At 44.4% G+C, this 22,684-nt stretch overlaps 1 protein-coding gene across 1 annotated transcript in view; it reads right to left on the bottom strand.

Annotated features, from left to right (window-relative positions):
* The window catches only part of BLTP2 (bridge-like lipid transfer protein family member 2), a 748,021-nt gene that overhangs the window by 65,129 nt on the left and 660,208 nt on the right, over positions 1-22,684 (bottom strand). The window contains exons 33-34 of the mRNA XM_078680109.1: positions 14,949-15,035; positions 14,568-14,678 (exon numbers count right to left, since the gene is read on the bottom strand). Of these exons, the coding sequence (XP_078536235.1) occupies positions 14,568-14,678; positions 14,949-15,035 (198 nt within the window). The remainder of the gene's footprint in view (positions 1-14,567; positions 14,679-14,948; positions 15,036-22,684) is intronic.

The following is a 22,684-nucleotide window of genomic DNA, read 5'->3' as shown; positions in this document are numbered from 1 at the left end:
TCCAGGTACAGAACTGAATAACCCCTCCTAGAGAATTCTTTAGTTATTCACTTGGCAAAAACAAACTTAAACTAAACTGTAACTTTCTATTCCCGCCCACGCATTAGACTTAGGTCAGGTACACGGGGTAGGCGTATTTAGAAACACCAGTTGAGCACGTTTAGTCAAATGTATATGTGTATGTAAATATATTTTAATCATTTTAAACATCATATGGCTCAGAAACCATATCAATGTTTTTACAGTATTATTTTATACTATTGCTTCTAATGTATGCACTTTACTTAACTATAAGTATTGCAATAATATCGATCCATTTCTCTTGTACGAGAAAAGAGACTGATCAATAAATAACATCTTTTATTGAACACGCCCGTCTCTTCCTTTTCTCTACATTCTGATGAGACTAAGAATGCACGTACTGACTGAGTAAAATAATTGCCTTGTGCTCACACGACTCTCGAGATTGACTCTTGATTAGGGGAGAGCAAAGTTGTCATGTTCTATGGTTGTCAGAAACTAAATCCCTTCTTGTCTAATCAGGGGAGTTCATCCTTCCTTGAACATTCGAGAAAGTTTCTAGCGAACTCTGAGCTTAGCTGGCAAACCCAAAAATTAAGTCTAGTTTCGACAGTAGTAGACCTAGTTAACGTCTGGCCTAGGCCTTTACTGCTGTAGGTACTATTCCAATGCGCAGAGCCTATTGGGAAAATAGGAGCTACACTACAAGACCTGTCATTTATATACTGATGCACCCATCCGTGACAGCTTTGCCTTAATCAGGGAACAGATGTAGAGCGTAACTACTACTCTGCCACTGTACATGTAGAGTACAGAAATCAAAGTATTTTGGACTTTACAGATTTGCCATTTATTTTGATCTCCCTAATAGCTTATGTTTGGATCATCTGGTTTGTTAAGTAGCTGACAACTGCTCCTTTGGGCAAGGGTGAACTAAGCTTTCGGCCAAATATACTATTTACTGTTAAAAAAATACTTGTTGCAATTTGCGATCAGAATTTTAGCGACCAGTGTGTAAAATGTTACTTGTCCTGTAAGCATCTATTCATATTGTGTGGTGCTGCTGCAATTCTTTGGAGTCACAAGATGCAGTGGCTTTGAAGGCCCGTGAGGTTTATAAAGGATTTAAGGGGTCGACGGCCGATCAGGGCAGGTGCCTGAGTTGGGAGTCTCGGAGGCTCAAAGCATTTTTTTTGTGGGTGTTATATAGTGCAAACTTGATCCGAAGGTAGTACCAGTTGCAATACAGATGGACACATTAATTTTTGTTAGGCACAGGGAGATTACGTGATTTGCCCACAATCACAGGAGGTATAGCGTCTCTGCTGAGACTCGAACCCGGTTAGCCAGCTTCGAGGTCGACCGCTCTAGCTGTTAGGTGCCAACTGGAGCCCGAAGACAGTGGAGACCCCTTGGGACGGTGCTCTGCCTCCGCATGAAGCCTCCTGGGAGACTTGGTGTGTGTGTGTGTGTGTGTTAGTGCTGGCCATACCTCAAACCCTTGCAGAAGTTGCTGAAGTGAGGTGAACCTTGAGGAGAACCATTTCTTCTTCGTCCTCTGGTCTGAAAAGGAAGACATGGCCACCTCTGGAGTAGGCAAGGGTTCACAGTGGGATGCCGAAGTCCCAGCCTCTTCACCTTCCATGACGTCGAATGGGGCCTGTTCTGCGAAGATGTTGAGGTTCCATCAGAGGCTTACTGTTGCATCTTCTTATGGGCACACATTCTCTCTTGTCGATACTGGAGGATCTTCTTTGAGTGGCCGGGTGAGTCCAATGGGTGTTGCGTGCCTGACAACACATGCTACGAACATATTTTTACAGACCGACATATGCACCCTTAGGTCAGTTCGTAAAAAATACAGAACAGGATTGAGTCTCAATCTGACCTACCTAATTAAATGAATATTAGGCTGCAAATTGTGACTCAACTCGACTGGTCACAATCACAGGGATGACGGCCTACAGGGTCAGCAGGCCATGTGACTGATTTACAATACAGTAAACTTTTTTTTATTAAATGCAATTTTTTTCTGGACTACGGTCTACTCGTCAAGCTATTTTTGTCATTCACAAAGAGGAAGGCTTCCCCTCTTTTTGTTTGGGAATAGGTTACCACCTCCTTTGAGATGTTTGCAAACTTTCAGTGTTTTGCAACTGGACTTTCATCACAAAACATTGATAAATAAAATACTGTCTAGTATTTGGATGGAAGGCCTACAACACCAGCCTCCTTCCAGCAACTGTATAGTATCCATTCAGAATTCGATTTTCCAACTTTTCTGACTTCTAAAATGGGAGTAGTACACCGGAAAAAACGCCCGCCCCATAGGTTCATTATTAAATAACGTACAGTTTCTTACCTGTCGGTTTAGTTTTGCACCTTGAAAACTTTCTGCATTCACTATGCTGTGCATTATTCCGCCATCTAGTGGTTGAGTCCGGAATTGTAGTATTTCTTTTTTTTTTCTTTTTGGTGGCCCAGAGTGGCGTCGACATACCACCATTTGGTGTCCTTTCGTGACGTCGACACGCTTACTCCGGAAGCTCCCACCATCTTCAGATTATTTTTTCTTGTCTTGTGTTACCTTTGTTTCTCCTTTAATCTTGTAAAGTATTTCTTCAGGTTTAATCCCTTTCCTCCTGTCTCATCTTTCTGGCGGAGGAGGGTGGGTTCGCTAGTGAATCCAGAAAGTCTTCAAGCTGCAAAACGACACCAACAGGTAAGAAACTATACGTTTTGCAGCCTAAATCTTTCTGGATTCACTATGCTTTGTAGCGGTTTGTCCTTATTGTGGTTGTTGGGTGGAAGATGAGCTCTGGTTACCTAATATGTGTTGTAGGACTTTCTATCCCACTTGCGCTTCCTTGTTCATTTGGATATCCACACAGTAGTGCTTAGTGAACTTGTGCACAGAAGACCATGTTGCAGCTTGGCAAATGTCTTGAATTGGTGTGTTAGCTAGAAATGCAATTGTTGCTCTTTTCTTCCTTGTTGAGTGAGCATGAGCTGCTCCTTGTAACGGTTGTCCTGCTTGTTTGTGGCAGAGTTGTATGGTTTGTGCAATCCACTGTGCAATGGTATTTTCGGTAACTGGTCGTCCCAAAAAACTGCTGGCAAAAGATACAAAGAATTGCTTTGTTTTCCTGCACTCTTTTGTCCTTTCTATATAGTGCATTACTGCCCTCCTGGCGTCCAGTGTGTGTAACGCTCTTTCTGTGCTTGTGGAAGGTTTTTGGAAAAAATGTGGTATTTCAATTGACTGATTGATGTAGGAACCGTGACGCCACTTTTGGCATGAAATGTGGGTCCGTTCTCATGACAATCCTATTATTGTGTATTTGTAGGTAGGGTTCTTGAAGTGTTAGCGCTTGTAATTCACTCACTCTTCGCAGCGATGTGATAGCTACTAAGAAGGCTGTTTTTAGCGTGAGCATGGGCAGCGTAGCTTTGTGAATACGCTCAAATGGTGCCTTCATCAATTGCGTTAGCACTACGTTTAGGTTCCATGCTGATGCTGGCATTCTGTTTGGAGGTGCGATTCTCTTTGCTCCTTCTAGGAATCTTTTTACCACTTGGGAGGTGAGGAAACATATCCCTGTTTCTTCTCTTGTGTAAGCCACTATTGCCGCTAAGTGCACCCTTAGGGATGTGTAGCTTAGTTTAATCTGTAGTAGATGTGTTAAGTATTTCAGTACTGTTGAATCCCTTGTAATCTCCCTTTGTAGTTTCTATCTAATGCACCATTCGGAGAATCTTTTCCACTTTGCTACGTAGCACTTTCTTGTGGTAGGTCTCCTTGCCTCTCTGAGTACCACCATTGTGCTTGCCGGTAGTTTGAGGTGTGCACACTCTAGGTCCTCAGGAGCCATGCTGCTAGGCTGAGGCTTTCTGGCTCCGGGTGTAGTACTCTTCCGTTTTGCATTGTTAACAGGTTCTTTCTGGCGGGGAACCTGTGTGCGGGCATTTGTGCCATCTCCATGAACTGTGAGAACCATGGTTGTCTGGCCCACTGAGGTGGTATCAGTATTAGCCTCATGTTGCTGAATTTGCATTTGTTTAGTACCCTGTGTAGCAGTGGTATTGGTGGAAAAGCATAGGCAAATGTCCCTGATCAGCTTATCCATAGCGCATTCCCTAGGGACTGTTTGCACAGTAGCCTGGATGCGAAGTTTTGGCATTTTGCATTTTGGTGTGTTGCAAATAGGTCTATTTGCGGAGTACCTCACTTGTGGAATATTTTTTGGATTTCTTGTTGGTTGATTTCCCATTCGTGTGATGCCGATGTTTGTCTGCTGAGCCTGACTGCTTCCACATTATTCTTCCCTGGTAGATGTATCGCTAACAAGTCAATTTGTCTTGGGATTGCCCATCTCCATTTTTCCTGTGCTAGCAGAGATAGTGTCACTGACTGTGTCCCTCCTTGCTTGTTGATGTAGAACATGGTAGTTGTATTGTCTGTTTGTATCAGTACCCTGTGTCCGTATAGCTGTTTGTGAAAGGCTTTTAAGGCTAGGAACACAGTTTTTAGTTCTAGGTAGTTGATGTGCTTTATCGCATCCTGTTGTGACCACAATTCCCTTACTTTGAGGATGTTTGTGTGCGCTCCCCACCCCATCTGGGAGGCGTCTGTTGTAATGGTTACTGTTAGAGTTGGTTGTGTGAATGGTCTCCCATGTGTTATGTTCTCTTTGTTCCACCATGCTATTTCTTGCTGTACTGCTTGTGTGACAACCACTAGATCCTCCCAACTCCCCGTCGCTTGTAACCATTGCTGCTGGATCCATTCTTGGAATGGTCTTATGTGTAGGCGGATATTTGGGACCAAATGTATGCATGACGCCATCATTCCCATCAATTTGCTCACTGTCCTCACTGTCAGAGCTTGCCCCTTGCGGTAAAGACGTGTCTGCTTGCATATTGTCAAAGTTCTCTTTGCACTTGGGATTACCTTGCTCTGTATGGTGTTGATCTCCGCCCATAAGAATATTTTCACCTGTTCTGGTTCTATTGATGATTTCTTCCAATGGATTGAAAACCCCAGTTGGGCTAGTGTTTGTATCACTACTTCCATGTGCCACTTGTATGAGAGTTTGCTTTTACCAGCCAGTCGTCGAGGTACGGGTAAACATGTATTCCCTGTCTCCTTAAGTCTGCTGCTACTGCTGTCAGGCATTTTGTGAAAACCCTAGGTGCAGATTTGAGTCCGAATGCCAGCACTATGAAGTGGTAGTGAGCTTTGTCGATCATAACCCTGAGGAGATGTTTGTGTTTGCTGTTGATGGGGATGAGCAAGTAAGCGTCCTTTAAGTCGATGGTTGCAATGTAATCTCCTTCTTGTAGCTGTGGTATGACCTCATGGAGTGATGTCATTTTGAACCTTTAAGTTTTTATGAATCTGTTTAAAAATCTTAGGTCTAGAACTGGACGTAAGGGTCCGTCTACCTTTGGTATGAGGAAGTAGGTGGAGAAGACCCCTTTGTTCCGTTCTTTGTATGGTACTATTTCTATGGCTCTTTTCCTTAGAAGTTCTCGTGCTTCCTGCAGCAACTGCGTATGTTCCTTTGCTGAGTGTACTCTGCCTCTTGGCTTTCTGTTTGGAGGTGGTTTTTCCAGGTCTATACAGTACCCGTATTGTATGAGGTATAGTATCCATTTGTCTGATGTTATTTTCCTCCACTCCTGGAGGAAGTGTTTTATTCTGCCTCCTACTGTTGTTGTATGTAGGAGGAACTGTTGTAGATCTTGATTCGTTTTTTGTCTTTGTGTTGTTTCTTTCCACACCGCCTGAGATCTTGGCCGCGTGTGCGATGGTGCTGCTGATGAGTCACTTGGATGAGGGTGGCTGACTCCCTCTCCGTCCGTTACCGCTTCCTTGGTTGCGCCCTCGAAAGGATTGTCCTCTGGGCTGGTACTGACAGTTTTGTTGCTGCTGTCCCTGCTGTTGTCCCTGGTTACCTCCTTGATAACCTTGTTGGAAGTTTTGGTGTGGTGCCACAGGTTGGTGGTTCCCCCTACCTGTTGGCCCCCTTGATTGTGTCCCTCTTCTCATACCTCTGAACTGCAGCATCCCCATGGACCGAGCTGTTTCGTTGTCCTTTTTTAGTTGGTTCAGTTTGTCACCAACTGGTGTGCCGAACAGTTGTTCACCATTGAAGGGTGTGTTGAGAATGTTGTTCTGAACTTCATTCTTGAAGCCTGATATCCTTCGCCAGGCATGCCTCCTTTCTGTTATCCCAAGCATCATCTGCCTGCTTGATGTCTCCGCTGCGTCCAGGGCAGACTTTAGACATGAATTTGCCATGTTTTGCCCTTCTTCTACCAAATGGCTCGCCCTTCTCTGGTATTGTTCTGGTATGTGCTTTAGGAGTTTGCCCACTTCTTTCCAGTTCTGGTATGCGTGTATGGTGATGAGCGCATTGGAACTGGTGATGCACCATTATATCGCCACGCTTCTTTCCATCTTTCTACCCATTAGGTCGATCCTCCTGCTCTCTTTTGTCTGGTGGTGGGCCAGTATTTGTGGGTATATTTGCTCTCTTCCTAGCCGTGGATGTGATGAACGAGTCGGCTGGTACTGATCCCCTAATGTACATGGGGTCCTTTGAAGAATGTTTATATATTCTTCTCTGCTTGTGGAGTTACTGCTCTACACATAGCAGGCTCCCTGAAGGCCTCATTTCCCTGGTTCAGTACACTTGGGAGAATGGGTGGGCAGGAACTGGCTTCTAGTCTGAGATGGCAACAATGTCTCTAAAAGGTAGCCAGTTCAAAGTGCTTTATTCGAGTTTTACTCATAAAAGCAAGACATACAAACATATAATAAAAAGCGATTAAATTTACAAAGTCAATTTAGACAAAGCACATATACAATATAAGCGTTTAAAAAACATAACACCTACAAAAATTAAACAATTAATAAAATACTGACACATCATATATACAGGTGCAAAAATCATTGCCATCAAAAAGCCAGAGGAGTAACAATCGTAATGACAATATGAGAATCCTCTAACATCCATAACGTTAAAAGTTCTAACCGATGATACATTAAATAATCCTTAGCATAAAATAGACAAAGATCTAGCAGTCTCTGATCAACAATTACAGAGAGTAAACGATAGTTTAGCAATCTCTGGACTATTATTAAACAGATACAGAGAATAGACATTTGTCTAGCAGTCCTTAGGCAATTTGGTAGAGGGTAATTAATTTACCAACAGTCTCTGCCTTAAGACCCATGCCCACCCCAAATATTTTGCAATGGCAATATTGATCCAAATTTCAGTAGTGGATTTTGCAATACGCAGTGCCACCATACTACTTTTTGTGCCTAGGTTCCTACACATAGGAGCCAACCAGACACGCCTTGGAACAGAATATACTGGGCAACAAAACAAAAAGTGACCTAGAGTTTCATTTCCTACCCCACAGACTGGGCAAGTGGCCGTGCCCCCAGATTTCCATTTAGATGTTAATTTACGAAGAGGGAGCGAGCCTGCCCTCAGTTGGAATAACAATTTTCTGTCCATGGGGATTGTGATGTAATCCCAATACTTTTCATAATTGGGATACATCTTGATTTCTAAGAAACTGGTAGTCAAGGTCCCATTATTGGTACTAAGCATGCTCCTATTGGCAACATGTTCCCAAAAAATATTTTTTAAAGCGATCTTAGTGGGGAATAAAGCCCCAGCAGGATCGGTCCATAGAGCATTTAGTCCTAGGTTAAACAATGCAGTTTTCAATGTTTTAAACCATCTGATTTTATGGTAATGGTCAGATTTAATAACATCAATAAACCCGTCCGCGTAGTGAGAGAGCTCTGGCGTAGTCCAAAGTCTACGCCAGAATAAAATCGGACGTAATTTAGCCTTTTCCGAAATTTCTCTCCTTCCTAACTCATAGCGCAGGGGCAAAAGTGGACTGCTCTGCGGGATACCTGTTAGCAGCCTAAGAAATTTATTTTCTGATATTTGGAGCTCTTGGAGGTTTTCATTCCCCCAAAGCTCCGCCCCATACAAGGCAGACCCAATTGCTTTTGCCTCGTATATTATCAAGGGAGGTTTAATGGGTTTTGTCAGTGATTTCCTATACTCCTTGATAATAGTGCCAGCTAACTGCTTGTGCCTCAGTATAGCAGTATTTAGATGTTGTTGCCACTTATTATCATTGGAGATAAGAATCCCCAGATAGGTAAAAGATTTTACAAGTTCCAGAGTGCGACCACTCATGGAAATATTTGATTTAAAATTTCTATGTGGATTAAAAGCCATGAGTTTTGTCTTGGACGCATTCACTTCCAGACCGTGATCGACACAAAACTCGTCAAATATTGCCAATGCCTTTTGCAGACCACTTGGTGTTTTTGATAAAATTAAAGTATCATCGGCGAACATTAAAATAGGGACTTTCTCGCCTGCCAAAGAAGGGGCATCCACAGCCCGAGTTTGCATGCGGGCAACTACACCATTGATAAAAAGGGTAAACAATGTAGGGGCCATTGAACAACCCTGGCGAACCCCGCGCTCTACGGGAAATTCGACAGTGTCATTCCCATACCCTCCCCAACGTATCTTGGCATAGGTGCCCTCATGCAAACGCATAATTAAAGTCAACAGGTCCCCAGGGACACCTAGTGTCTCTAGCACTTCCCACAGTTTAGCCCTAGGTACCAGGTCGAAGGCAGCCCGCAGGTCAACAAATGCTGCATACAGGCTGCCTCCGCCTAGCACCACGGTCTTCCACTGTATCAGTTGGAAACGAAAGACCTGATCCACAGTGCTGGTTGCCCTGCGAAATCCGGCCTGTAAAGGGGATAGGATATTTTTGTCCTCAATCCAATCTAGCAACCTGTTGACAATTACTCGCCCCACTACCTTCTGAATGGTGTCAATTAAACTGATGGGGCGATAGTTACCAGGCTGGGCTCGATCTCCCTTCTTATATATAGGGATAATTACAGCACCCCGCCAGGTTACTGGGATGTCTGCACCTCTGCTGATAAAATTTATTAACAGGTAAATGTATTTGCACCATTTTTCAATGTCATTCAAAAAAACATCTGCCGGAACCCCGTCAATTCCAGGAGCCCGCCCACTTCGAACAGTTTTGAGAGCAGTGACTATTTCACTCTGAGTGAACATGTCCTCCTCTGCTGGTTGCGCAGGCATACATCTTCTATCTACTGGCTGTTCTCTGCAAGCATACTGATCACAAAAAAACTTGACCCAAGCATCCTGAGGGACATTATTAGAGCTAGCCTCTTCTAATCTGTCTTGTCCCCATTTGACTATATGCCAAAATAACCTAGAATCTTTACGGTCGCTTGCATTTTTTAAGTTATTCCAATGCGCCTCGTCCCAATCTTTTTTCGCTTTTGCTATGCACTGTTTGTATTGCTTCCTGGCTAATCTAATAACCTCTAGATTTTTGTTTTTAATTGCGTCACCCAAAAATGTTCTTGCCACCCTACATTCATGATTGTACCATCTTGCTGCTCTATAGGTGCAGTTCCGCCTTTTATTTACCGGTTTCAGAAAATGGCATTTGATTTCGTTGAAAAGAGCTTCATGGACATTGATAACATTATTTTTGCTCAGGGGGAGCGCAACCGCACCCTCAAGGGCCATGATAGCCTTGTCAGTTGCCATACTTATTTTTTCTAGAACCAGCTGGTCTGTTTTAACAGTAATCCACCTGAGCCTGCGTAAATCATTAGTTGGCACAATCAATGGGGGTAAAGGATCAGCAAAAGTACTAGGTGCAATAACATCAAACAAGCACAGTTTGTGACGAACACATAGGGGGTTATGGTCACTCTCTGGCCTTTCCTTGACCTCCATATCAATAATAGATGACCATAAGGACATACTACAAATGACATAGTCAATGCGGCTCTTGGATCTGCCATTATTAAAAGTCATGGCTGGCACTCTGTCTGACTTAGTACGACCATTCAAAGCCCTTAACCCGTGTTCAAGGCACATAGCATTTAGACCTAGAACATCCTCAGTCCAACGAGTTATTGGGATTGAATCAAGTGCGGGGATATCCCAGATCTTATCTTCCTCCGCACCTAGGTAAGCCTCTCCAGTATCAAGGGGTTCAAAAGTACGATTTAGGTCTCCTGCCAGTATAATATTATTCCCAGAGGAGTGAGTGTCTAGAAGACTATACAGTGACGATAGGACTGCAGATTTACCTCCACTTCCACCCCTAGCATATACATTATAAATGTCAATGGAAGTGGAAGAGTCCCTCGTAAGTCTAATAAGCTGTATATCTTTGAGGTTGAGCACCAGATTTTTTACTACAATCCTCAGGGACTGGCGGACCCAAATGGTGAGACCCCCCATCGGTCTCCCTTTGGGGCCCTTGGAAGCTGGTACATAAAAGTTCAAGTACCCCAAAGCGAAGACAGGATCACAGGCCCATGTTTCTTGGAAAATGCAAACATCGTACTTGCTGACAAACCCAAACCATTCTCCACAGTCCATTTTGGAACTAAGCCCAGCTATGTTCCATGATAATAAATTTTCAGAGGCTCGTACCACGCTTAATACAGGACTGTGATCAGACCCATTCAGCTCTGCATCAGCTGTAACATTAACATTACTACTTACAGGAAGTAGTCCCCCAGCGACATCAAGGTTACATAGATCATTTAGCCCACCTGTAACTCGACTGAGCCCCTCAGTTATGCAAGCATCTGAACAAGTTTCTAGCAGAGGTAAACGGCACATTGTATGTCAATCACAAGCATCTAAATTAGAAAGGGCAGAACATCTATTTTCCAAACCTAGACCCCACCCAACGGAGCCAACATTCTTACTGCCCCTTTTGGGTATAACATTCCATTTTGTTCTTAGAGTGCTTGGATTGAGGCCTCTGCCTTTTCGAGGATAGAAAAAGTCAAGAGTCAATGGTACAATAGAGGTAGATCGTCTCTGCGGCGGAAGAATATGAGGCAAGATGTTCGGTAGAACCTCAGGGTCAGAGAGATTGAGGACTACACAATCACCCTTGAACTTCTTTTCCTTGTTCCCGATCCACTCAACTCTTCTTGCGTTAACCAGCTCCTCAGCTAGTTGCTGTTTGCCCCATTGTGATATGGACATATTATCAGATAGCCAAGATAAGGATTTATTAAGGAGTGATGATGTTGATTCAACTTCCCCAGAGACTAAAGGAGGCACATTAGCCAGTACTAGAACTAATGGTGAGGCTTCCACCACCAGCTCAAAAGACCCTTGCGCAGTATTAGGTTCACCAAGAAGAGAGGCAGAGGGTACAGCACCAGGGGTATCATCCGTTAGATTTATCAATGGGGCCATTGGGAGGTTTGGGGCGACAGTAGAAATCAGTTCGGTAGATTTAGTCAGTTGAATTTCGCTCACCAAAGTTTGAACACTAGAGGTGATAGCTTCTGGGAGTTTTCCCACCTCTCCCAGGGTTTTTCCAAGTAAGCCTTCCAGTTTAGATACCTCAGCGGATAGTTTATCGATTTTACTTATCAAAGGTTTAACTATCCCTTTGATTTTTGTATCCATCATACTGCAAAATTTCTTAAATTGGGCATTAGAGAAGGACACATAAGTTTCATCAGACGAGTCGTCCGCCTCCTCATCAGAATTTGTCCTTGGTGGCGAAGCTATTTTGTTTTTGGCTGACCTTAGTCCCCCCCGTTTCTGTATAACTTTCCTCTTGGCCCTTGTAGCCCTCGGTGCTGGAACAGGAACAGACTTTACAGTGCTGGACTCACTGGTTGAAGGGGTCACAGTCACTACTTCATGAACATTGTTGTCAGCAGTACTGGCTACTATACCACTGGGCTGGATAATAACAGAATCCTGAACAGAAGCGTGCGCCTCCCCAGAGACACTACTATTTAGCAGATCGAAGGGATCCTCGGGCTCTTTATCTAATGATGGAGATAGCGTGGATGAATCTAAGCCCAAAGAGGACCTTCTGTCACTATTTATCTTAGTCACTTTTTGGACTAGGTAGTTCTCCATGGTGTTTGTAACAGGGGTTAACTTTCTACCAGGCATGTGTACAACAATATGCAGAGGTAGTGCAGGGTCAAGGCTCAAATCAAATTGAGGGGTAAAAAAATGTACCTGTGAGTCAATGAATCCGGATTGCAACACACCTTGGCAGGCCTATGGAAAGTTGTGCAGAGTCCCTGGCCCGACCCGACCTTGGCCGACCTCGGACGGCCTCAGACGGCCCGCCCTTTGCCCGGGCTTAGCCCCGGGCGTCCCGCTCGCGTCCCGCGATGCGGGGGTGCTCCTCCTTTTCAGCGCCTCTGTTGGCGCTCCCTGGTCGCAGCCGCGTCACTCAGACGCGCCGCCGCGGTGCCTGCCGGGATTTGGAGTCTCCCGGAGCGGCGGCGCGGAGTCTGATGTCCCTTGACTCTTGGCGGTGGCGGCGGCGTGGGCAATGACTTCCCCCTTCCTCAAGCGTGAGAGCGGTAAGTGGGTCTGACTCTCGGCAGTGGCGGCGGTTGTAGAATGATCTCCCCCGCTCTGCCGGGGTGCTCCTCCTTTTCAGCGCCTCTGTTGGCGCTCCCTGGTCGCAGCCGCGTCACTCAGACGCGCCGCCGCGGTGCCTGCCGGGATTTGGAGTCTCCCGGAGCGGCGGCGCGGAGTCTGATGTCCCTTGACTCTTGGCGGTGGCGGCGGCGTGGGCAATGACTTCCCCCTTCCTCAAGCGTGAGAGCGGTAAGTGGGTCTGACTCTCGGCAGTGGCGGCGGTTGTAGAATGATCGAATGATCGAATGATAGAAAAGGTAGCAAGATTGGGGTTTTTCTTCCTCTAGCTGCACTCCATATGTGTCTGCAGCTCTGTTGATAACTTGTTTGTAGATCCTTATGTCGTCCGGCAGCGAAGGCCTCAATGGATAGGATTCTACACCCTCTTCTGGCGATTCGGCATTGAGATCTTGCCACTGCAAGTCCTGAGGAGCCTCCGAGGATGTCGAGCCCTGGTAAGTTTGCCCGTCTTCCTCCCCTTCAGGGGTCCCCATAGTACAGCTCTTCCTCTTCCTCTCCAGGTTCAAGTGTGGTCGGTGGTAGAAATTCCTCTACGCACCTTTCTGCTTCGGCCGTGGCTTTCGACGGAATGCTGTAAAATTTCATCTCTTCATCGAAGTCTTTCTTGCGCTGCAAGATGCTTGCCATTTCGGTCTCGAGCCTTTTCTTCTTCTTTTCCATCTCAGCCACGTGTTCGGCTTTGAGAGTTTCGGATTTTCTCTTCGCGGTTGTCAACGTCGAAGTCGTACCCGCTTTCAGGCCTTCGTTTTTGGACGTCGAGGCCTCTTTTTCGTGGCTGCTTTTCGACACCTTTCCCTTGTCTTGGTATTTCGCCGTCTGGAAGTCCTTTTCAAAGGAACTGACAGGCTGCTTGTCCTTGGATGCAGTTGTCGACGTCGAGTGCTTCGACGGCCCTGCTCCTTTCGAGGACTTTGACTCGCTTCCGTATCAGTGGAGTGTTTGGGGTTTGACAACTCTCTTACCTCCTTCGACATTGTCTTTTCAACCTCGACGACTATGGCGTCCTCCGGCGATGTTGTCTTCCTCGCCGCTGGAGAGTCCCAAATCTCTGAGCGATGGAGGTGTTCCCTGCCCCTGCATGTTGTAGTTTGCTCTTCTATGCCTCTCCCTTACTCTTAGGGTCTTAGGGGTGAACGCTGCACAGGCATTGCAGTCCTCACTTCCATGGTCGAGCAACTGGTGTTGGTCCTTTTGTGCATACTTGTGGTGGCAGTTTGCGCAGAATTTAAATGGAGTTTTGTCCATCACCGTGCCCAGGGAGCCCCTGTATGCGCATTCTCCGTAGAAACTTCGAATTCTTGGATGTTCTCTCCTCTTCTGTGACTTCTGTCTTTACTTGTAATCCGGTGTCTTCTCCGGTGATATTTTGGATGTGTTTGTAAATTTTTCGTTGATTCTTCTTTCCAAAGTTTTGGAGCTCCTTCACTGTTGATCCAGATCCAACAGAGGAAAAAAGAATCTGAAGATGGAGACCAAAGGTGGGAGCTTCCGGAGGAAGCAGGTCAACGTCATGAAAGGACACCAAATTGTGGTATGTCGACGCCCAACTGGGCCACAAAAAAATAAAAATAAATACTACAATTCCAGACCCAACCACTAGATGGCGGAAAATATGCACAGCATACTGAATCCAGAAAGATTCACGCTACAAAACTTTAAATTGAACTCTACTTTCCTCTCTAAAAAGTTCCCAATTTAGAATAATCTTTTTATGTTTCTTCTGCTGAATTTTAAGTAACTGATTTCTGTGTTTTTAATTAATAGTACATTACTTTTGAAAAGCACGTTCAGATTGCCTTACATTAAGTACTGGAAATGGAGGTCTATAATTCACACACAGCTTAGGCAAGTGGTACGGAGGCCTGTTGTCTCCAGTATCACCACTCACCATGGCTTACAATTCCTATTTAGGATATGCATATCCAGCATACGTATAGACAGATAAAGAAACCCTTTTGTAGACAAATGCACTGAGCTGACTGATCTCACCTCAAGATGCTCCTTAACAGAGATCCCACCAACGGGAGGCCGAACTTTGCTGAAGATTCGAAGGGCCAACTGCCGTCCGGACTGCCCAGGACTCTGAGGCCGTAGCACAACCTGGAGGAAATATAAAGCTTAAAAATCAGCTACATTCACTCACTCTAGTGGAATGATTCCCTTTTCTTCAAAGCCACATAGCAAGATGCTTTATGCCCATGATGCACATCACACCCTTGCCCATCACAGAGCAGGAAATAGCCACTCTCTTTTAAGAAAATGTCCTGCTCTTCTTCTATCTGTAGCCTTTATTCTTTATAACAGGTGCTTTACTCTCCTCTATTCTCCGGTTCAGAGTCTTGTAGAAGAACTTGCCCCTTGGTCACTTGCCTTGTAGATAGCATTAGGGAGGAGGTTATTCATTGTGAACCATCCCAGCTCCAAGAGATGTTCTGCTGTATCATCCGACTTATTCACCTGCAACAGATGAACAACAATTAAAACCAAAATTAACTAACAGGAGAAAATGGGATAGATAGTGCATGTAGATGATGTGGAATGCAAGTGCACTCAAACGTTTAGTGGATTAGATGTTAGCTCATTTAATTAAAGACATGGCATGTTTTCCGTAAGGCAACGTTGTGCTTATGACAACACCAAACTGTTTGCCCAAACTATGAACTGTGCTTGAACATCTAAGAATGACTGCATTGTTGCTGTTTGGACTTTTAGCTATCAATTACTCATACTCACTGAAGTAAAACAATATCTGGCAGTATTTCACAGTCATGTGGCAATAGAGTGGAACAAGAGTCAACGCATAGACTATTACAGTTAAAAACTCAAAAATCGGAAACCATTCAATGTTCAAAGAAGCAAAAAGAACAACTTTGCTTACTTTTGTTAACATTCTTTCTGGTGGATACTCTATCTAAGTGCAGATTCTTTACCTTTAGAATATTTTCAGGTGGCAGACTGGAAGATTGGATCCGGAAGATTTTAACAGCATAGCTCCTGCAACCAGTGGTGTCATGATGCTCCGCCTCAGAAGTGATGACTGGAGCCAAATATAGGCACCACCCAAGCGCACTGAAATCAGGTTCTTTCTAGACTTTGACCGTGCCCTCGGAAGATGAGCCCAAAAGTAATCAATCATGACAGTGTGCAGAACTGTAATATTGAACTTACTTAGATCAAAAAGGAGCCATTTCACAGAACAGGGAGGAGGGGGTGGTGACAAATCCGCATTAGATTGAGTATCCACCAGAAAGAACGTAACTGAAGGTAAGTAATATTCTTCTGATGGCCACTTCTTGCCGTAGATTCCTCTACTTTAGAATAGATACCAAAGCAGTTATCTCCCCAGGTGATGGTTCTGTGGAATGTCTCAAACCAACAAGTATTGTAAAAACAAACTTCCAAAATGCCCTTTCTATTTGAAGTAGATATGAAGGCAGTAGTAGTCTGTGAAAGTGTGCACTGATGACCATGTTTTCACCTGACAGGTAGTCAGGACAGGTGCTTGTGACAACGCATTGATATCAGCTTTGGCCATGTGTAATAGGCCCGCAATACTTCTGGAAGTTGCTTCTTCCTCCTCACACAGCAGATCTTGATGCCTAGGACCAGCCAACTGGATACGTTCCAATTCTTCATTATTTTAGCTTTCTCCGCCACAGAGAACTCAACAAAGAGCGGATTGATGACCTGATGGTCCTTGGTAAAATTGAGGTAAAAACTGAAAGATCTTTTGGGGTGCAAACATTAGAGTCTCTATTCCTGTTTTCAGGGGTATGTAGAAGGTCAGAAGAGTGATGGATTGTCCGACATGAAAAGAGGTCACATCTTTCTGGAGAAAAGCTGCTCTGGTCCTCAATACCAGCTTTTCTCGAAAGAAGGTGTTATAAGGCAGCTATACCGACAGAGCTTGAAGTTCACTCACACAATGTGCTGATGTTAATGCAATGAGGAAAACGGTCTTCAGGGTCAGCAGAGGGGGGACAGCGGTGTAATGTCTCAAAGGGACTACGCATAAAAAAGGAAAGACCAAGTTCCAAGTTAAGGTCTGACTGTGGCATTACAAAAGGATTTGGAAGGGGAACATATAAACCAAATCTTTGAGAAAATATATCACAACAGGTGATGCAGACAAGCACGGTTGGGCCGGTAAACACAAAAAGGCCGAAAACACTGACAAATAAGCTTTAACAGTGCTCAATGCAAGGCTGACCAAACAGCAACACATACGAAAACTACGGGTCAGTGTTACAGGTGCCACACTAAGTTACACACATATCCCAGTGTGAAAGAAATTCATGGATGGATGCCTGATCGCCAGGAAAACATCCATTCCTTTGTTGAGATCAAATGCAGACAATTGCCTCTGCTCTATCTACAAGCATGGGGGGGCAGATTGCACACACCCAGGTGCAAGACCCTGCCCTACAGTTGCAACACTAGTGCTGCCAAAAGCAGCAGCTGGATTGGAGGACAGATACACAAGCCCATACGTTCCTGGTACCACACTCTTCTGGCTCGACCAGAGGTCACGAAGATGACTTGCGCCTAGTTGCTCTTGATCTTCAGGAGTAGGCAGGAGAGCCACTAGTAGGAAGGCATAGAAGAGCCCTGAGATCCACTGTAATTGCAATGGGCATCTGAGAGACAGCCTTATTGGGAACTTCATTGCGTAAAAGTGTTAACATTGTGTGCTGTCGCGGTGACAAACAGATCGAGCCAGGATGCTCTCCCTGATTGGAAGTTGTGCCGTGCCACCTCTGGATGCAACTGCCATTTGTGATGCATGACACATAGCGAGGAGAGTTAGTCTGCCATGGTGTTTAAAGAACTCGCCAGGTGGTGTATAATCCGGGAGATGCAATGACAATTCTCCCAGATACAGAGGAGATTTTAAGACCAGCGAGGGTGAACTCCTCAAATACAATAAACAAACCAAACACAAGCCCATGGGTCTATCAAGAAAAAGATGAAAACCGAGATGGCTGACACAGAAGAAGGCGTCCCCCTTTAAAGGACGGTTTCCCTACCCCAGCAGAGGTGGTATGCTTCATCACTGGAAATCCTCCATCGCACCATGAAGCCTAGTCATGGTGCGGGCTACAACCCCCTCAATGCAAGGTAGTAAAGGGACGCCTTCTTCTTTGTCAGTAATCTCTGTTTTCATATTTTTCTTGATAGACCCATGGGCTCGTGTTTGTTTTGTTTATTGTATATGGGGAGTTCACCCTCGCTGGTCTTAAAATCTCCTCGGGCCGCCTTTCTTTGTGTACATACAGAGTCCAGGATCCCAGTCCACCCTGTTTGTTGCAATACCACATGGTGGTGGTGTTGAGGACTTGAACCAGTCTCCCCTTGTTGGAGGGCAGGAATGCTTTCAGCAGCAAGCAAATAGCCTGGGAAGGAGGGTCTCTGCCAGAGATCAGAGTCTTCTGACCTCCACCTCTCCGAAAAGACCACTCCAACCCAGAAGGGACACGCGTGTAATCATCATAAGTTCTGGATGAGGCAAGGAGAGAAGTTTGCTGCTAGTTCAATTGCAGTATAGCAGCCAACACTGCAGATCCTTTGCAGTCTCCTCCAAAACCCTGATAGAGTTTGACAGGTTCCCTTGGTGCTGAGCCCACTGATACTTAAGATCTCACTACAGAGCCTGCATATTCCAGGCATATTACAGCTAGCATGATTGAATAGCAGGATACAGGAGGCCAACAGTCCCATAAGCCTCAGAGCCATTTTCGCTAGGACCCTGGACAGATGCTGAAACATGGAAATCATAGTCCGAATGCCCTGGCCTCGTTCCAGAAGGAAGGCTTGAAAATGCACCATGTCCATGATATCCATAATGGCTCTGATGAAAGGGAGCATCTGTGGAATTAGGTGTGGTGCCAGGTGAGAAATCAGCTCAGGAGTTTGAGCTGAAAAAGTGGGTTCAGGAGTCACAGCTGGTGTTGAGGGCAGACTACAGTCAGTAACCCACCTGGAGGCCTCCAGGATCAATGAGGCACAAAGTCGGTCAAGAGGGAGCTGATGTGGTATTGAGAATGTGAAACATGGCCTCCTTGATCACCTCAATGTTTTGCACTAACAGACTCAGGGTGTTTTGGAACCAGCTGCGGAATTGGCTCCTCAGTCAGCGATTGGGAGTGAATTGTCAGATGGAGAGTGCTGTAGCTGGGATGAGGTCTTGTGTTTCTTTTTTAATTTCCACTTATCTGAAGACTTGGAGCATAACAAAGATCTGTCGTGAGCCTATGTCCTCAACTTCGAGATGATTGGCCTATAGCCTGTCATCACTGACATGATGGAGCGGAGTCAACACGCTGCAGGGCAATCCTGCTTATTGGCGCGGAGAAACTTTTAAAAATTTTCTTACTTTTTAAAATAAAGCAGCCATGTTTCGTTTAAGGAAATCAGGCAGCATGTAGAAGACAGGCCACTGTCTCCATGATTGAGGACATTCGGACTGAGTAACAACTTGCTGCATAATTAGCATTTTTGCCACATAATTTAGATAACCTTGCCACATAATTTGGTTCTTCATTCAGCTTAATCCTATTAGCTCTGACAATGTAAAACTTCTGCAGAGTAGTTTGAGGGGGTTTCTCTTTCTGATATAACCTATATCCTATATGCACGCTTCCCTGTGAAATATGGGTTTATATTCCACTGCATATTGTGCAATAATAGTACCAAAACAGGTGCATATTTTTTACCATTATGAGTGCAGCAAAGGGCCAATACTCATACAAGTCAAATGCTGGCCTCTCCAGTTCTTCAAATGCGGTACTAAATAACGTATGAGTTACTAACCTTTGGTAACGATGTATCTGGTAGAGACGATTCTAGCCGCAGAGTCCTTCACGTAGAGTTATCCCCAGGCGTGAGACTGGAACCGGAAACTTTTGTGCCACAGCATCCCTGCGTGCCGGATGCGGGGCGGCACCATGCGACTCCGCCCAGGCGTTGTCTGCGTACATGGCGTCAGCGAGGGCACATAAGACCCACCCGGCGTGCCTACGCCAGTTTTCTTTGGCGAACTTTTCCGCACCACAACGCGGAGCCACCAGATAAAAAACTGTGGGAGCATGGGAACAGTGTGCAAAGAGCAGAAAAATTGGAAAATAAATGGTGACCAACAACACCACAAGCAGCAGTATCAATACTGCAGAACCCAAGGCAGGGAAGGGAGAAAGAACAGAACGGAGCCCTGAATAGCCACCCTGACAGTACATAGACAGCCTTCCCCTCCCGTGCCCCAGAGGCAAAGAACATGCGTAAAAGTCATGACACATATAGCAGGCCTACCACCCCCATCCTGAAAAGGAAGGGGAGCCAGTCCCAAGACAGACAGGGACAACAAACGTCCAAGCCACCCCAGCATAGAGGGCAACCCCCCCCCCAAGGAACAAGGTCAAGGCATGGCCAGATGACCACTGTTCAGAGGTTAGCAGAGGGGGCAGGACCCCTAGCAGCAAGAGGAAGGGAAGGGAGGGAAGAAAAGAGATTGAAGACAACCCCCCCCCCCCCACCCCAAACCTGGAGTAGCCAGAGCAGCGAGGCACAGGAGCACTGTAACCCCATTCTCATGTTAGAACAAAAGAAACTTTATTGATCATGCCGGGATTGATCAAATAGGTAAGAGTCGAGTTTGGCTGACATGCTTCGGTGGAAGCACTCTTGAGGTATTAAGACACGTTTCTTTTTTGTTTTCACAGTTGTCTTTGGTCCTGAGGAGAACCCCAGAACTAAGGTGGTCGAGAAACGCGTAGACCGTTTTTTTGTTGGATACCAAACAATTGCAACGTTGGAATAGGTTGGGCTGATTGTGCAGTCTAAACAATATCTTTTGATCTTTTGTTCATATGTAAAAGTTGTTCACTGCACATCTAAGTCATGCCATTAGATCTTTGCATTGTTTTGTTAATACTCCTTGGTCCTTTAGAGAATAAGAAAAGTATTCCTACCTTTTGTCACCAAGGAGCAATGAATGTGTGTATCTTTGAAGAAGAGTGTAAATGAGTAATGAGTTTTGACTGGTGAAGCCTAAGTGAAAATATTGTGACACCTTTAAGGATGGGTAGGGTCTTGTGCATAAAGGTTTATTCTTTCTTGAATTATATATTGTTCTTTGAATCATTTGACGTAGTGTTTGTTCTATTTTTCTACATTGTATGGGAAATGTGCTCCTTATTTATTCACTCCTTGAAAAAAGAATTAAGTTCTAAAAAATAAAAAACTTTATTAAGTAAGACAGGTGGATACTGACTCAACGCTTTTTCACCTTGCTTAGTAGGGACAATCAAATATCAGTGTAGGCATTTGTGGTTGTTTTTCTACTATGGTAAAAGCATAGAATGTTAACTTTGCACTGTAGTAATAAATGGCTGAGTGTGTGTGTGTTTGTAGTACTTCTGTTCCTCCAAATAAGATGCTTTATTTTATTTGGCATGGCATAATATATACACACACACACACACAAATACATACAGGGAACCCATTGTCTAAGAAGGTCGTCCGCCAGCAACATATAAGAACACGTGCATTAATTGGCAATAACGTATATTAAGTGACAACATACTGGTTGGTTGAGCACTTGGTGCGGCTGAGTAGGAGGACCAAAAAGTGCTAAACCAACTTCCACATGCAAGTCATTCTTAATTTTGCCTTGCACCTTTCAATTAATACTCACAGACTGTTAACTATTTTAGTTATTGATATGTAGTGGTAGAATGCAGTAAAATATACACTGCAGACATAAGACAGGAGGGCACAGAATGAGGAAACAATCAAAGATGTGACTGCACCACTTTCTGATGAAAAAATAAACACTAGTCCAATGATTGTGGGTGATTATATTAATTTACATCCCTTAAGGACAATTTCATCACTTGGAAATATTTCTGGAAAAAAACAAAACAAATGGTAGAAGGCTACCTCATTACAAAACTAGGGAGATGTAGAAAAGTTCCTCCTATGAAAATAACAACTTTTGGATGTTTGAGGAACGCAATACGCACTGTCCTTTAAGTTGTAATGTTATGTTTTGCGATTTTGTAGAGCGCATGGAGATCCTGATCAAATATGCATCGATTGATAGGATTAACTACTGTTCAAAATAGGTGAGGTCGAAATGGAATGGGCTGCTTCTGATCAGAAACTATTTAAGAGTTTAGGTATATCAAAGAACATCTTACTGCACAAGTATGAGTGGGAAATAAAAGTGAAACAATGTCCATTATTGAGGAACAGTTTGAGTGGAAGAGTTCTATACTCTGCAAAAGGATTCTACAATCTGCAAAGAGAAATAATAGTTCAAAGTTTGTTGCTAAATTACGTAGCATTGGTAACACGGTTGCTGCTCTACCTTCACATCCTGAAACACCTTGAGGTGCCATACTAGATCTGCAAACATTGCCTCAGATCTTCTTAGCTGGAAGTTGGTGCCATGACTCCATTTCTAATCCAGACACCAACTCGGACATTATGTCAAGGAGTCACAGGAGGGCCCACTCGACTGCATAGACATCTGTTCCCCATCGTTTTTTTTCCTCACCCTCTGAGGCTGAGATGAGACTGATTAGATTGATAAAATGGCACTGTGCATCAGAACTTACAAAGGACATTATTATGAACAGTACATGACCACTCTTCAGAATGGGGAGGGAGGTAATATAGGTGAGGAATCTGCAGGTGGATAGAGTACCACTAGAAAAACTGATACCAAAAAAATGTTGTTCAAGAGATGAGGGATTTGCAGGGTGAAGTATTCATCAGAATGAAAGTTAGTTAATGCCCACAAACATTCTAGGGATATCTGGAAGGGCAATAAGGTAGATACAGATCTTCACAGTAATTTAAAAAATCTTCAAATCAGTGACATTGAGGTGCTCTGCACTATGCAAAACCTATCTGAAGGGGGGCCAATGTGTTAAAGGTGCGGAGGATGAATACAGTGAGACAACATTAAATAACATGGTACATGATCATTAAGTAACAGCTATGGTCTAAAGTGTAATCTAAATATGTCCCTCAAATGCTCCACGATTCCACTGATACATTCATAGAGATAAAGTAACATATTCGGTAATTATCTTTCAGGTGGACAC

This window comes from Lissotriton helveticus, chromosome 3_1 (genome assembly GCF_964261635.1).
Source record: "Lissotriton helveticus chromosome 3_1, aLisHel1.1, whole genome shotgun sequence".
NCBI classification, from domain to species: Eukaryota; Metazoa; Chordata; class Amphibia; order Caudata; family Salamandridae; genus Lissotriton; species Lissotriton helveticus.
The sequence above is the reverse complement of the archived record's forward strand: the minus strand, read 5'-3'. Positions and strand labels throughout refer to the sequence as shown.